At 57.4% G+C, this 15,118-nt stretch overlaps 1 protein-coding gene across 9 annotated transcripts in view; it reads left to right on the forward strand.

Annotated features, from left to right (window-relative positions):
• Reep1 (receptor accessory protein 1) overlaps positions 1-11,600 on the forward strand; it is an 81,473-nt gene extending 69,873 nt beyond the window's left edge. The window contains exons 7-9 of one of the 9 annotated variants that reach the window (XR_011704407.1): positions 2,513-2,548; positions 9,019-11,271; positions 11,385-11,600. Coding sequence is in view for 6 of the 9 variants with exons in the window: in XM_034637355.2 (XP_034493246.2) it covers positions 2,513-2,548; positions 7,101-7,252; positions 9,019-9,090 (260 nt within the window). In the remaining 3 variants the exon portion in view is untranslated. The other 8 variants (XR_011704408.1, XR_011704406.1, XM_034637355.2 and 5 more) reach the window with 8 other exon arrangements.
• The last annotated feature ends 3,518 nt before the right edge of the window (positions 11,601-15,118 follow it).

The raw sequence follows: 15,118 nt of genomic DNA on the forward strand, positions 1-15,118 counted from the left end.
AGGGGCACCTCTGGAGGGTTATCTCCTGAGGGGCCCCTCAGAACCCTGCAGGACGGGCCTTGGGGATCACACAGTCTAACCCTTCAGGCGGAGCCCAGGCAAAGGACTGTCACCAGGGTCACCTTTGGTGGGCTGCAGGTGGGCACAGGCTCCTGGCTACCAGGCAGTGTCCTCGGGTCGTCACCACACCAGGCTTCACCGTGCACCCAGCTTCTGACCCACTAGGCACTGCCCAGGAGTGGCATCGCCTCTCCCATGATCAGCTGCTGAGCCTCAGGAAGCTAGAGAAGAGGCCCAGAAGCCAGTGCAGGGACCCTCGCCGGCACGTGATCTGGGCAAATGCTTGTCCTCTCTGAACCATGGACTCCTCATCTACACACAGGAATGCCACTCTGGACCCAGCCAGGTGGAGTGCTTAGGACTGGGCCTGGGCCCAACATGCAGAGACCACCGTTACCCATGCTGGTATTTATCTCACCCAGGAGAGCGCTTTGTAACACCCAAAGTGTCCAGGAGGGAAGGGGGCTGCCGGCAGCAGGGAGATCCCTGGTGGGATGAGCTGAGCTGGAGTCCTGCTGTGGGAGGAAGTGGTGTCTCTGGCCCTGCAGCCCCTGTCCCCATAGAGTCAAGTAGAGGAAGCAGGCCCAGAGGGGTCATGCACCATGCCAAAGCTGCATAGCACCGGAACCCGGGCTTCCTGCCTGGAACTCCCTGTGGGTGTTCAGAGCAGAACTGTGCGTGAGAGGCTTGGGTGTCTAAAAGAGGATGTCTCCTGGGTCTAGAGCATGCTCTCTGCCCAGCTCCAGGTAGACAAGGGCTGGGGATGATTGGATTGGGAGTTGGTCTGCGTCTGGCAGCAGAGCCACCCTGGTGGCTGACGCTGTGCTGCAGTAGCCACTTCCGCGCTGCCCTCCCCTGGGCTGGTTTGGGGACAGGGAAGGGAGATGCTGACCCACAGTGAGGCTGGGTGGTGCTCTTCCCAGATGTTGTCGGGCCTAAAACAAAAGCCTCCTCAGCGAGGAAAGGTGGCCCAGGCCCAGGGCAGGGGCAGGAAGTCAGCCCAGCCTGCGCAGCCTCAGATCCACAGGGGTGGGGCAGGGCAGAGCTGGGGAGCCACGGGCTTCTGTCAGCTGGGCCTGGACTCCAGGACTCCACCAAGCAGAGGCTACACTTGTCCCTACGGGGCCAGGCCTGGCCACGGAGCTTCTCAGGACAGTCCCCATGGGGCTCTAAGGAGCCGATTGTGCAGCTTCTCCTTTACAAAAGGGCCAGGTGATCCCGACGGGCCGCTCAGCACTGTGAGGAGGGCACAGGGACAGGTGCAGGCTGGGAAGGCTCCTGGAGAGACACGGGAGAGGTGGCAGCTGTGCCCACGGAGTCCTGCGGACACTGGAGCCACGGATGGGATGCACGGGTGGGTCCTGAGCGCGCAAGGCCGTGTGAAGAAAGGATGGAGCAGCGTGAGGTTTAGGTGACGGTTCACACAGGACAGAAGTGTGTGCCCTGCCACAGGCAAGCCCGCAGGGACACACTGAGCAGGAAGACGCCCTTCCAGGCAGGGGGCTGCTGCCTAGTGAGGAGGAGATCGAGTGAGTCTCAGGAGGAAGGCCGCCAGGCCCCAGCAGGAGGGAGAGCTCTGCTGGACCCATGGGACCACTGGGGAATGAGGAAGAGCCCTGTGCGTCTTGAGAAGGGGCGCAGGAAGCTGTGACGGAGGGAGGCAGACGGCGCCTGTACGGCCCTCCGCTCTGCAGGCTCCTGGCAGGGGACCCAGGCTGCCTCCCTCTCTGGCTGCCCGTGCCCCCTGCACAGGTGCCCAACACACCTGGCACGCGGGGCGCTGCCTGTGATCTGAGGAGGACGCAGGCCCTGCCACTAGGGATGGAGAAGGACGGTGCTGCCCTGTGTCCCACGCCCAGGCTGGTGCTGCCAGTGCAGCCACCCCACCTTCTCAGCGTGTGGAGCTTCAGGCCCTTGAAGGGACAGGGCAGGCAGGGACTGAGGTTGCCCTCCCTGCAGAGGGGATGGGAGGGAAGGGGCACTATGCGTGGGACGCCTAGCGCTGGCCACAGGAAAGGGCACACAGGGAGTCAGAAGAGTGGATTTGGATCACAGCAAGTCCTTAACAAGCACCCACCACGTGCTCCAACAGCCAGGGAGCAGGCGGGACAGCAGCCAACCAGGACTTGGGCCAGATGGCCAGACACTGCGCACTTGGGGTTCAGGGACTAGTCTAGGCAGGTGTCCCAGAGAACTTTCTGAACCCGACGGTCTGGAGGAGAGGCTTCTGGGAGTGGGTGGTTAGAGCGATTTCCTGGAGGATACCTGAACCTGCCCACACCTGCCCTAGGGCTGCAGGACGCGAGGCCGGCTCTGGGCACCAGGGGACGGGTGCTTTGGAGCAGAGACCCCCTTCCTGGGAGCCCCGTGCGCTCCCCACCCTCTCGGCCTCCCTGTGCCTGGGGCTGGCTCCTGGGTGGGGTCCTCACTGACGCTGCCCCCGTTCCCACAGTGTGCACCTGCTGCGTCACCTGCAGGACCCGGAAAGGTGAGTAAGCAGCGTCTCCAGCCCCCGCAGCTGCTGGCTCACCTCAGGAGGGCCTCTAACCTGAGCAGGGACCTTGGCTCCCTCCCAGCTGCATGGTCAGGGGGCCCAGTAGGGTCACTCCTGCAGAGCAGACACACTGTACTCCTGTGGTAGTGTTTGGGGCATGTGCAATGCCTTGGGGGCTGCAGTCAAGATGGCGGCCAGTGCGCCCTCATCTGAGGGGTGGAGCTGGAAGTTCACATCAATGTGGCCTCTAGTGGCTGTGGGCCAGAGGCCTCAGTTCCTCTCTACATGGCCTCTCTAGGGCCGCTGATGTCCTTGCAGCGTGGCAGACGACTTGGCCCAGAGCAGGTGACCCCAGAGAGAGGGCAGGCAGGAAGCCACAGTGCCCTTCATCACCTTGTCTTTGAAGTGGCCAGTTCAAAGTTCTCATCCTGTTTGGTGGAAGTGAGTCACCATGTCCATCCCACATCAAGGGCAGAGTTAACCTCCAGCTCTTGAAGAAAGGAGTAACACAGCCAGGGGCTGTGGCCACGCCTGTAACCCCAGCAACTTGGGAGATGGAGGCAGGAGGGTTGCAAGTTCAAGGCCAGCCTCAGCAACTTAGTGAGACCCTGCCTCAAAATAAAATAAAAAGGGCTGGAATGTGGCTCAATGGCAGAGCACCCCCTAGGTGCAATCACCAGTGCCCCCCCTAAAAAATGTGTGCTGTTATTGCTCAGTCACCACACAGTCATGCCTCCCTGTACTGTGGGAAGTAAGGCCCAGGAACTTGCCAAGACTCTGCAGTGCTGGAGCCCTGTGGTTCCAGGGGTGTCGTCCTGGTGCAGCCAAGGGAGCCCTGGTCCTGCTTTGCCACTTACGAGCTGTGCAACTTTCTGTGAATCTCCTAACTACTCTGCACCTTAGTTTCTTCATCTTAAAATAGAGACAAAGGTCCCTGCTTTCCTCGCTCTCTGCACTGTTGTGAAATGGTTGTGCAATGGTTGTGCAATGGTTGTCGAAGGACTACTGTTTCCAAGGACTGCCGTTAGTGGAAGCACTACACACTAGAGTAGCCAGGAGACTCCAGGGAGGGAAGAGGCCTCCAGTTCTGGACAGGGATGCCTGCTGCTGCCTTCACTATGTGTGACAGCTTGGTGGCCAAGTTGTTCTCCCGTGACCTGCTCCTGTTTGCCTGGCCTTAACTGGACACACCAGGGACTAGACGGTGCTGGACTGTCCAAGCCCTTGTGGCTCTCGCTGCTCCCCAGGGAGCATGCGGCTTGGCTCAGAAGGAGGGAGGCCCCAGCCTGCAGCCTGCCGACTGCGTGAGGACACGGGGCAGGCATACACTGCCCACTGCTGCCTGGCCGCTGGCTCTGGTGCTGCTGGGCCAGCACAAGCAGGATGCTGTTAGGTGGTGGGTTGGGCTAGATGGCCTCTGCAGTGACAGCAGGTGGTACTGGGGAGGTTCGCTGGGGCCATGAGAAGGCCTCAGTGCGCAGGATGCTTCCCTCCAGGTCTCCTGGATTGGTGTCCTATGGGGGCCGCTCGGACCGAAGCCTGGGCCACGAGTTGTCCTGAGGACCCCTGAGCAGAGCAGGAGTCTCCTAAGGGCTGTAAATGCAGGTCCCAGCACAGGACGGAGAGTGGAGAAGGACGAGGGGCGGCTGGGAGGCTGATAGGCGTGGGGGGCCACGAGAGCCACCCAGGAGTGGCAGAGGCGGCCGCTGATCTGTGCTGTCCTTTCTGCCTGTGCACCTGGTTCACTCCCCGCCCCTGCAGCCAGTTCCCTCCCCACTGCCCGCCTCCCTTTCTCTTCCTCTGCCACAGGCCCCACCTGCCCCCATGGACAGAGAACTACACTTGGGATGGCCACCCGAGCCCAGGCACAGAGCACCCCTGACACATGGTTTAGGGGGGTCCTTCCTCTTGCCATCTGCTAGGGAGAGCGGCGGGAGGAGACAGTTGAGCTGGGCAGTGTCTTTCTCCTGGCCACGCAGGAGGAGCTGTGTGTGTGTGTGCACACGCGTGTGTTTTCACACTTGCACGTGTGTGTGTGTGTATGGGTGGGTGTGGCTCTCGCCCCAGGGCCTCTCCTAACTGTGTTCTTCTCTCCCCACGGCGGTGGCGGATGTGGATGTAAGTGTCGCGGCCTCCTGGGCATGCTCTCCAGACATGTTTGCTGGCTAACGTGTGCCGTGTGGGGTGCTCACTAACCCGGGGGGGGGGCTCTGCTGCTCTGTGGGGGTGGCCCAGGGCTGGCTGGAGCAGAGGGTCAGGGAGGAGTAGGAGTTCAGGGAGGAGCAGGAGGCCAGGGAGGAGCAGGAGGTTGGGGAGGAGCAAGAAGCCGGGGAGGAGCAAGAGATTAGGGAGGAGCAGAAGTTGGGGAGGAGCAGGTGGCCAGAGAGGAGCAGGAGGTCAGGAGGAGCAGGAGGCCAGGGAGGAGCAGGAGGTCAGAGGTGCTTGCCCTCCTGCTGGAGTGTGGCCAAAGTCCCTCTTCCCCCCAAGGAGGAGGAGGACAGGAAGCTGAGACTCAGACTCACCAAGTAGCCCCCTGAGGCTCGGAGGCTGGTTCAGGACACTCGCCCTCGGGAGTCCTGGGGGAAGAACATCACAAACACTCTTGCCATCAATGGCTAGGGCCTCCGTGGCCAGGGGTGTTTCTCTTCTGGGAGCTGCTTCCGGCCCTGACTGCCCATACCAGTGTCCCTTGCTGCAGCCTCTGCTCCGCTGGGCACTAGCTCTCTATTCCTGCTTGAGTAGCTGGGCTCACCTGCTCTCTTCAGGGCCTGGAGGGTCACTCACTCTGACCCTTGGTCCTTGCTGAAGGGCGCAGTGTGGAGAGCACGCGGGAAGCCCCTCTGGTGGTCATTGTTATCCTGGTAATGTGTGAATTCCTTGTTCAGCCACAGCACGTCCAGGCCAGGAGAGTGGGCTGACTTATGAGATCCCCTAGGATCTTGAGGGGACACGGGGCCACCTTGGTGCCCATAGGCATCAGTACAATGAAAGCCCTGGGGCAGGACTGAGAGGGAACCACATGTGGGTGTGCAGAGGCACAGACCCCACTGCACTCAGCCCCAGGCCCAGGATGGGGATGGCCTCTGCAGGCCTGCCTTGCTCTGGGGGCCTTGGGTCCTGGGTTATGTCTCATGCTTCTCCTGTGTGTCCAGTTGATGGGTGCCAGCTCTGACTTGGGGCCAGCACATCAGAGGATGTGGCTGCTGTGCACCCAGCCCTGGGCAGGTGCTCAGAGGGTGTGCGGGAGGACCAGCATGGCCACACACCTCAGGACACTGTTGCTGGCCTGGGCTGGGAGCCCACAGGAGAGCCAGGCTGTGTAGCACCAACGGCTTGGTGCAGACCCTAAGCTTTCCAGGTCTGTGGTGCAGGAAGCCCTTGGAGGGTCAGTCTTCCCAGAGGCCTGTGAGATCGTGGGCGTTTAAGGTCCTGAGTCTGGCTGGACTTGGGCAGGGAAAGGACCTGAGAACAGCCTAAACGCAGGGTAGACAGGCTGAGGGAGGCACAGACTGAACCGCGCCTGGGAGATGGATGCCTCAGGCCCTCCCTGAGGTGCAGCCTGGGCAGATCCCTCCCCAAGGCAGCCGTGCTCTGGTGCTGCCCCCCGCTGGCTGCCACAGAGAAGGGCAGCAGAACGGAAGAAGCTGTCCAAGATGAGGTGGTGTTGCTTTGCTGGGCCCCTGGGCCCCCTCTGCAGCCTGGTGGAGACAGTGGACTTGTTGGCTGAACTTTTTTTTTTTTTTTTTGGAGCAGTATCAGGTGTCCTAAGAGGAGCTCAGGTTTCCATCTGCAGACAGAAGGGTGGTTGGACGAGATGGGTGAGGTAGGCAAGGGGCCCTGGCTCTGCCTTCTGTGATTGGCTAAGGCAGTGTGTGAGGCATAGGAGGCCGAGACTGTGGACATCAGATGAGCTGGGCGGGCAGGGACAGCTAACATCTCAAGGCAGGGCGTGGGCAGACTCTGCGGACCTCCTGTGGGTTCTTCAGGGCAACCTGAAATAGGACCCTTGCTGTCTTGTTTTTCCAAAGCGGCTACGTTCAGACTCCTTCCTGGGCTCCTTTGCTTTCCAGGGCGGGGGCCTTGGAAGTGAGGGTCTGTGTGGGTCATCACTATGGCTTCCAGGGTGCTGCCTCCTGTCTCTAAGAGCGCGGAGCTGGCCACCCAAGTGCAATGCAGTACCGTCACGGTTGCACGTGTGACGTAGGCAGCTGGGTTCCCGCGCGTCACCCAGCTGTACTGTCTAGAGCACAGCCTTCCCTGGCCAGCCGGGACAGCCGCAGGTCTGGACCACGGGGACGCAGCATGCCCACCTCCTCAGCTGGTGTGGGCTGAGCGTGGGTTGCCCTGTGCCCTGTGCCTTGCCATCGTCCTCTCACAGCCCTGGCCCTGCAGGGAGGCCCCAAGTCCTTGGTGCCTCCTAAACCCAAGCTGTAGCTGTCCTAACAGGCCTGGCGTGTGGTGGAGCCTAACCCTACCCTGCCTGCCCCTTCCTCGCTGATGCCTCTTGCGCCCTCTCTCCTCGTGTAGACTGTACACGCACATTCAGTGGTTGAGGGAGATGTGGACGAGGGTGGTGTGAAGGCCTGGGAGCCCCTCCAGGCCCACAACCCACTGGCGTTCTCTGACGAGGAGGAGGAGGACCTGCTGGATTTCATGTACAAGTATAAAGCACCAAAGAGGATGGATCCGCCCCTGGAGGTACCAGCGTCGGGGGCTGCGGGTTGGAGAGTGTGTCTGCCCAGGCGCTTTGCTCTTGAGACCTGGGCGCCCCAGCAGTGGCCTCTCGGGATACCCAGCACCCCCTGGTGCTGGGGTGACAAGATCTCCCTTCAGCAAACAGGCAGGACCCACCTAGGCGCCAAGGCTGGGGCAGTGGGAGACAGAGAGGAGGCAAGGGGTCTCGTTTCCCTTGACACCGCTCTTAACTGCGGCGATGTGTGAGGAAATCGACCTGGAGAGTCTTGGGGAAGGGAGAGCCCAGACCTCGCTGCTTGGTGTCTTTACAGATGGGCCTTCTCTCGTCATCTCCAGCATACCAAGGCACCTGGTGCAGAAAGGCTGGTCATGAAACGGCCTCGGGGCACAGCCCTTTAGAGTTAGCAAGGCCAACATGACCACAGGTGTGGACGGGTGTTGGCAGCAGGAGGGCCACACAGGAGCTCATGGGCCTTGCTCTGAGACATGGTGGGGACTCACCAGTCATGTCTCGGGGGCAAGGCCAACAGACTCAGGGACCCCAGAGACATCCTCTCTGCCCCCTCAGTCTCCTTTCCAGTTCCCCATCTGCTGAATCCTGAGGTCAGGGTGGGAGTCCCTCCCCAGAGTGGAGACCCCTGGAGTGAGATGAGGAGGAGTTGCGATGTCCCCGCCTAGCACAGTGGCCAAGTGTCCTGGTCACTCCAGAGCCGTGCTGGGACCACCCCCACCTGCAGGGTCCACCAGGCTCCTGCTGAGATGAGGCATACATGGGCCAGTCTTTGAAGAGCTGGGAGTGGCTGGAGCCCCACCTGGCCCAGCCTCCCAGGCTGGTGGCCGAGCCCCTCTGCTCCTGGGTTCTGAAGCCACACAGCCTCCTCACTGCCTGCTTTACCTGCCAAGAGGCTGGAGTTAGGAAGCGGGGTCACCCCCCTACGGGCCTGTTGTGAGGGGGCCCACGCCTGCTCTGGTCCATCCGCTCCCTCCCTTGGAGCAACTGCCAGGCACTGACCTGGACGTGGGCCTGCCCCCAGGAAGCAGAACGCCCCCCACCCATACTCAGGTGACGAGCCATCATGGGCAGCTCGGTGGGCCAGAGGCAGTGAGGCAGACTGCTTGCGTGTGGCGAGGGCTCGTGAAAGCCTCCGCAGAGGGGGCTTTCCAGGTGGTGCCCAGGGGCGAGTCGGGAGGTGTGAGAGGACGCAGAGTGGACAAAGCCCTCCTCCCTGGGACATGCACAGGCACAGGCTGAGGGGCTCTGCAGGAGAGGCCTTCCTGTTCATTTCCCAGCAGCTGGGGTCTATGTCCCATGGAAGGAGGGCCTTGTGAGAGTCCCCTGTGGGCTGAGGGGACCCTTGGTGCAGTTCACTTGCCTGTGAGCTGTGGTTTGTGGAGCACAATGGCTTTGCATCCTGAGTGGGCACTGGGCCCTCGAGGCTGTCCCAGGGGACGCAAGGCCAGCGCGGAGGAAGTGCAGACGTGGCAGAGGCCAGAGCAGAGCAGTTCTCCTCTGCGTCACTGCTCCCCTCTGCGTCACTGCTGGGGACAATGAGACAGTGCCCTCTGCACAATGCTCCCCGGGCAGCCAGGGACTGGGGCTCATGGAGCAGCCCTGTGGGAGGCTCCGCTTCACGGGGTGCGTGGAGGCCCAGGGAGATCCCTCTGCTCACTGCTGCGCTCCTGCTGATGTCCCCACGCAGCCCTGGTGCTGTCCTGAGGTCACACGTTCGTGCCACACAGAGGGGTGTCTGTTCTGTTCTCTCTGCCAGGCACCGCCTAGACTCCTGCGATCCCGCTTCAGGAAGAAGAGTACCTCGTCCTCGGCCACCGAAACCACGTGAGTGAGATGAGCCATCGGCACCGGATCCACAGAGCGTCTCTCCTCTGCCTTAAAGAGCTGGTCACCATCCAGATCCACGCGCGGACTCTGCCTTGCCTCACGCCCTTTGCCTCTCGGGATTTCTCTTTCTTCCCTCCCCTTTTCTTCTCTTCTTCCTTTGTTTTGCTGGGGAGAGGCTAAGGGAAAGGTGATAGTGGGGTGACTGTCATGCCTTCTGAGGTCGGTATGTCCCCTCCACTGGATGGTCACTACAGAGAGCAGTGTGCTTTCAGAACGTCAGAGATCTCCCCTGTGCTGCTGAGTTGTACACTTGTAATTTATCTGTTGCAGACTTAGTTTTTAGTCCTGTAAATGCAAACAAAGCAATTTTTTTAAAAACTTTTTTTTTTCTTGGTACTACTCCTTTGGACTCTGATGAACATATTTATGGCTTTGGCTTAACATAATGAGCTTGCAAGGGCTGCCAGAGGTTCCAATAAGTGAGAAAACTGTAAAAACAGAATTGTTAAAAAAAAAAAAAATCAATTCTAGATCATGTCTTTTATGTGCTTTTAAAGCTTTCAAATCCAGCTACCCTGAAGGAAGATGGTTCCTTCTTGCCACAGTTGTGAGGTGGCAGCTCGGAGGGCAGGGGCTGGAGAGCCCAGCAAAGCCCCCGGGCGGGGGGAGGGCACAGGAAGCTCCACTCCTGCCTGGGTCTGGGGGGCCTGCAGAACCCCTGTAGGGCTCACTTGGCAGTCTTCCTGGGCATGGGCACTTTGCAGAGCTGCTTGAAGAATGTCGAGGGTCTCGAAAGTGCTTGGCAAAGTACTGTTTCTCCCTCGTAGTGATCAGTGCTGATCTCCCCAGGCAGAGGAGCCTCCACTGAGCACCTTGCAGAGAACAGGCAGAAACAAGTGCTGTTTCAGATACGCCCCAGCAGGCGGACACACCTCACCAAGGGGGCTGGAAACCCTGGGCAGCTGTGGCTCCATCTTCTGCTCCCTTCCTGACCTGTGGGATGTGAGCGGAGCCAACCTTGGAGGTTCCACACAAGCCAGGACTCCTCCCAGGGCAGTCCAGCTCTGAGGGAACTCCCTGCTTAGACTGGAATTTTGAGCAGCACCTGGATGAAGTGACAGTGGGTCTGAGGTAGCTGCCACCCCAGAGCTGAGCCAAAACGTAGGACTAGTGTATTTGTGCTTAGAGTTGGTGTCCCTGTGTCTTGCATGCCTTGGCCACTGTGCAGGTCTCATACAGTTGGATTGTGTTTGTTCTTAGACTCACCCTCAAGGCTAGAGAAGTAGTGTCTCAAGTCACTCAGAGCTGTCAACCCGGCTGCAAGCAGGCCCAGTTACTGAGACCCACCCAAGGCCTGCACACGGGCTGCCGAGGGTGCTGTCGTGCAAAGGGGTCTAATCCAAGTTGACTGTGGCCAGACATACACACTGGAATCCCTCCTTCCCACAGGGCCTCTGATGGTGATTCTGAAGTTTATAAGGATTTACGAAAATCCACCTAAAAGTAGTTTCATGGCTGAGAGGTCAGAGGCCTCTGCTCTCGGTCTCTGGCCCACACCCCCCAATTCCTGAACCTGCTAGGGAAGAGAATCCCTGCGTGGTCCCAGACGAGGAATGGTGTACCCTTTACAGTGTGTTTACTTAGTTGGGCATACTCAGTGTGACCAGAAACAAGTGCAAAAAGCTCAAGTGAGGCAGCTTTCTACCAATTTTTTTTTATTATTTTGCCAAAATAACAATAGCTTTAACAATGGGTCATGCTGTATTTTTGATTCTACAATGGAAAGGTGGACAGGTCCAGACTATCAAGTGTGCCAGAACCAGCAGGGTGCACCCCACCTTGTAGAAGGCTGTGCAGTCAGTCCACGGTCAGAGACAGATGGGAGGCACCTGCTGCCGAGTGCCCTGCGCTTTCCCGGTGCCAACTAGGGAGTCGCCTCTTGGGGACACACACGCACACCTGGGAGCAGCCATCATGTTTTTGGCAAACGTGTTTCCTCACCCACCACGCTGTGTTATCTGTGTGAATGCGAATGCCTATCAGTGTGCAAGCAGCGGTGCATTCTGTTTAGAAGATGCCACCGGATGATTTCAGTGTGTGACTTACGGACACACTAGCTCGGAAGTCTGACTTCCCCTTCATGACGGTTAGCTGCTGGCCTCCAGCACCTGTTGCTTCTGAGGTGAGCGGGATCTCCTGCTCTCCATCCTCAGCAGAGCCTCGCCACCACCCCCCTCCCCAGCCCTGCTGGCCTTTACGTGGGTCCTCTGTGATACTGTCCGTGTGTCTGTGCAGTGCGTGTACACCACCGCCATAAGCCCTCCCCTGGCCCCACACAGCACTCGAGTGGCAGAGGACGCGCTTCACCCTGTGGCCGGACACGCAAGGAACAGGCGCTGTGGACAGCGACTGTGCTCCCTGCCGTCTCCATAGGACCATCGGAGATTGGACCGTGCATCGAAGGGATGTGAATGACAGTATTCCAAAAGCTGATGTTTGCTGTTTTGTTATAATGCTTGAATAAAGTCTTAACATCTTTCTTTTAAGAAATGTCCTTGTAATATTGGGCTTATGAGGAAAGGGGAAATGTTCCTTAAAAATCTGGAAAGGCCAGGACCAGTGGTATGCCTGTGATCTAGCAACTTGGGAGGCTGAGACAGAGGGATCACAAATTCAAGGCCAGGCTCAACAATTTAGTGAGAACATGTCTCCAAGTAAAAAAAAAAAAAAAAAAAATTGGTCCTGGGGATGAAACCCAGGGGTGGTTTCACCCCTGAGACACATCCCCAACCCTTCTGAGACAGGATCTTGCTAAGTTGCTGAGGCTAACCTTGAACTTTCGATTCTCCTATCAGCCTACCAAGTCATTGGGATAACAAACATCTACCACTGCACCCAATTCAAAGGAAAATTTAGAAAAGGGCTGGGGGTATGCTCCTGGGTTCAACCCCAGGACCACGTGTGTGCACACACACACACATGGAACCTAACAAGGATTAGAAACAGAATGCTCAATCACCAGCTGGCATGGAAACTTGGCCCCATGTGAACTGCATAGGATTATGGGAGGAAGAAAATTAAGTGATACTGTGTTTGCAAAACCAGATGATCTCCCTGAAAGCATCAATTTTACAGTCTAAAGATCATCAGTGGAGACTGGACAGCTGTGAAGACAGAGTAGCTGGCTGCGATTCTGCAGAGACCTGTGGTCTGTTGCTTTCCTCCTGAGCACTTGTCCACCTACAGACGAGGGCACCTGTGCAGATGAGGAGAGCGCCGTGCATGCACAGCGCACGAGGTAGAGTAGTGATGACTCAGCCCTGCAGGGCCTACCCTTCAATAGCAACAGGTGGGCTCAAGCCTCTTGGGTGGCCACGGAGACTAGAGAATATCAAAGCCAGGCCCATTCTCGTCGTTCTTATAGTCCCAGAGTCTACCTGTCTGACACAAGGACTGTGCCTGTTTGACAAGAGGCAGCAGAAAAGAAGCAGGTTCAGAGGGCAGCAGGGAGGAGGGGGGATGGGAAGGCTGGAAATCCATTCTGTTTTTCATTGAGCCAGATCCAGTGCCAACAGATTAGTATTGACAAACAGCCAGGCACAGTGGGGCACATCTGTGATCCCAGCAGCTTGGGAGGCTGACACAGGAGGATCAGGAGTTCAAAGCTGATCTCAGCAAGAGAGGAACTAAGCAACTCAGTGAGACCCTGTCTCTTAATAAAATACAAAATAGGGCTGGGGACATGGCTCAGTGGTTGAGTGCCCCTGAGTCTAATCTCTGATACCCCACCCCCCAAAAAGAGTTGACAAATAATAGAACAGCAGTTATAAAATGTCAAAGATGAGCTGGGTGTGGTGGCCACACCTGTAATCCCAGCAGCTTGGGAGGCTGAGGCAGGAGGATTGAAAGCTCAAAGCCAGCCTCAGCAACTTATTGCACTTCAGTGAGACCCTGTCTCTAAAAGAAAGAATAAATAAATAAAATTTCAAAGATGAACTAGGCATGGTGTAGTGGCTACTCCTGTAATCTCAGTTATTTGGGAGGCTGAGGCAGGAGGGCAAGTTCAAGTCCAGAGCTGGGGATGTGCTCAGGGGTAGAGTGCTTGCCTAGCATGTGTGAGGCCCTGGATTTACCCAGGACTATAAAAACAAACCCAAAACAGGTGAAGTAATAGTGTTACAAATGATTTAGTACTTACAGTACTACATCAGTCACTGTTGATTTAGATTAAGAATTTCCTTTCGCTGTCAGAAGACTGAGGGCAACAGAGAGGACCCCAGGAATCTGACTCCTGTCCTGGGACGCATGAGCGTACTTTTGGGAAACTTATTTAATGCTGAGCTTCTGTGTCCTCTAATTTAAATCAGGAGTCCACGGCGATTCCTCTGCATGGCTGGCATGGAGTTCAGCAGCTCTGTGATTTGGGCCCAGTCTTATAACTACACTGGGACATGGTGGGTGTCCAATAAATTCTATACTTGAATAGACTATCCACACACTTTCTGAATTACGAGCATGCTTGAATATCATTTAATGAGAGCTGTTTTACTGTCAAACTAGAAAATAGTTTTTTTAATATTTATTTTTTAATTACAGGTGGACACAATATCTGTATTTTATATTTATGTGGTGCTGAGGATGGAACTCAGGGCCTCACGCATGCTAGGTGAACACTCTACCTCTGAGCCCCAGCCCCAGCCCCTATAAAATGGTTTTGATAAGCCCTCCTACCCCCAGAATGGAGTGCCCACAGGCCCGTTCACCTCAGCCCATCTCTGGATGCTGAGGCCCTGCCTGCTGGTCCTCCTCTCTCCCCTGCTGTCCCTGGCCTAGAGAAGCTAAGTTGCTCTGAGGCCTGCAACAGACACTAGTCGTCCATGTTCACATCACCATGGAGGCTGGGAAAGGGTCCTGCTCCCTGGCTTTTAAGACACCTGTTCACCCCGCAAGAGGCGTGCCAGAGAGCAAGAGCCTGTAACAGACACACATGGCCCTCTGGCTTCAGAACATTCTACTGCTGCCCCTTTTCACTCAATGACCCCCAACTTCCTGCTGATGCACCTTGACTTCAATGTGTTTACCTCCCTGGCAGAAGAGGAGCTCATCTTGCCAACCCTGGAGGAAGGGGCCGGCACAGCGACCCCCCTCGTTCTATTTAGCAGTGGCTTTGACACAACAGCGCTTTCTGAAGCGCCTCCCGAGGAGTCTGGTGAGGGAGCTGAGAGCCACTACCAGCCCTCTCCACAGAAAGCCTGTGTAGCCACCTGCATCGCTCCTGAAATCACCTCCCCCTCTTAATTCTACAATGCATTTTTGGAGTATTTGGGGAAGAGTTTACTCTTACATATGAAAATATGAACCCTCAAGAGGTCAAACTGAATTTGAGAAATACAGTGTTCCTTGAGACGTGGGTACAAAGTCTTTGTCTTGTACAGCCCCGTCTCAAGAGGGCACCTCACACTGAAAGGTTATGCATTTACTCTTCTATGAATACATCCCGCACCAAAAAACTGCATGAGAACCCCCGTGAACCATGCACTCAGAACTCAAGAGGCCAGGTGCGCGCCTCCTGTGCTCACCTCTAAGCAAAACTGCTCCTGTCACCAGTCTCTGCTCCCAGTGAAGCGGCAGACAACCGAATGGGCTGGGAGCTCCTGACCTAGGAAGAGCCGATCCCTACACCAGAGGTGACACCAGTGAGGCCTGGGTATGTGGGAGCCCCCCAGCTGGAGTCTCTCTGCAGATGAAGGTCAGGAGGTAGAACCTCAAGGCTACAGGCTGCAGTTACTGAGAGGGGATGGGAGCTACTCCCAAGCACAAGCCCTGCAGAGCGAGGGGAGCAAAGAAGGCAGGCTGCCCACGTGCTGAGCCAGTAGGAGTGGTGAGCCAGGCGCCTGCAGAGTGGCAGCCTCCCCCCCGCCCAGGTGGGGCTGCTGAGAGGGTCCCAGCTCCTCTGAGGCTGTGTCCTTAGATGGGGTCACTGCTGGGGCTCACTAGCTGGCGTTAGTCTTCTGACCTCGCCCTCAGTT

Source organism: Marmota flaviventris, chromosome 14, assembly GCF_047511675.1.
Source record: "Marmota flaviventris isolate mMarFla1 chromosome 14, mMarFla1.hap1, whole genome shotgun sequence".
Taxonomy (NCBI): Eukaryota; Metazoa; Chordata; class Mammalia; order Rodentia; family Sciuridae; genus Marmota; species Marmota flaviventris.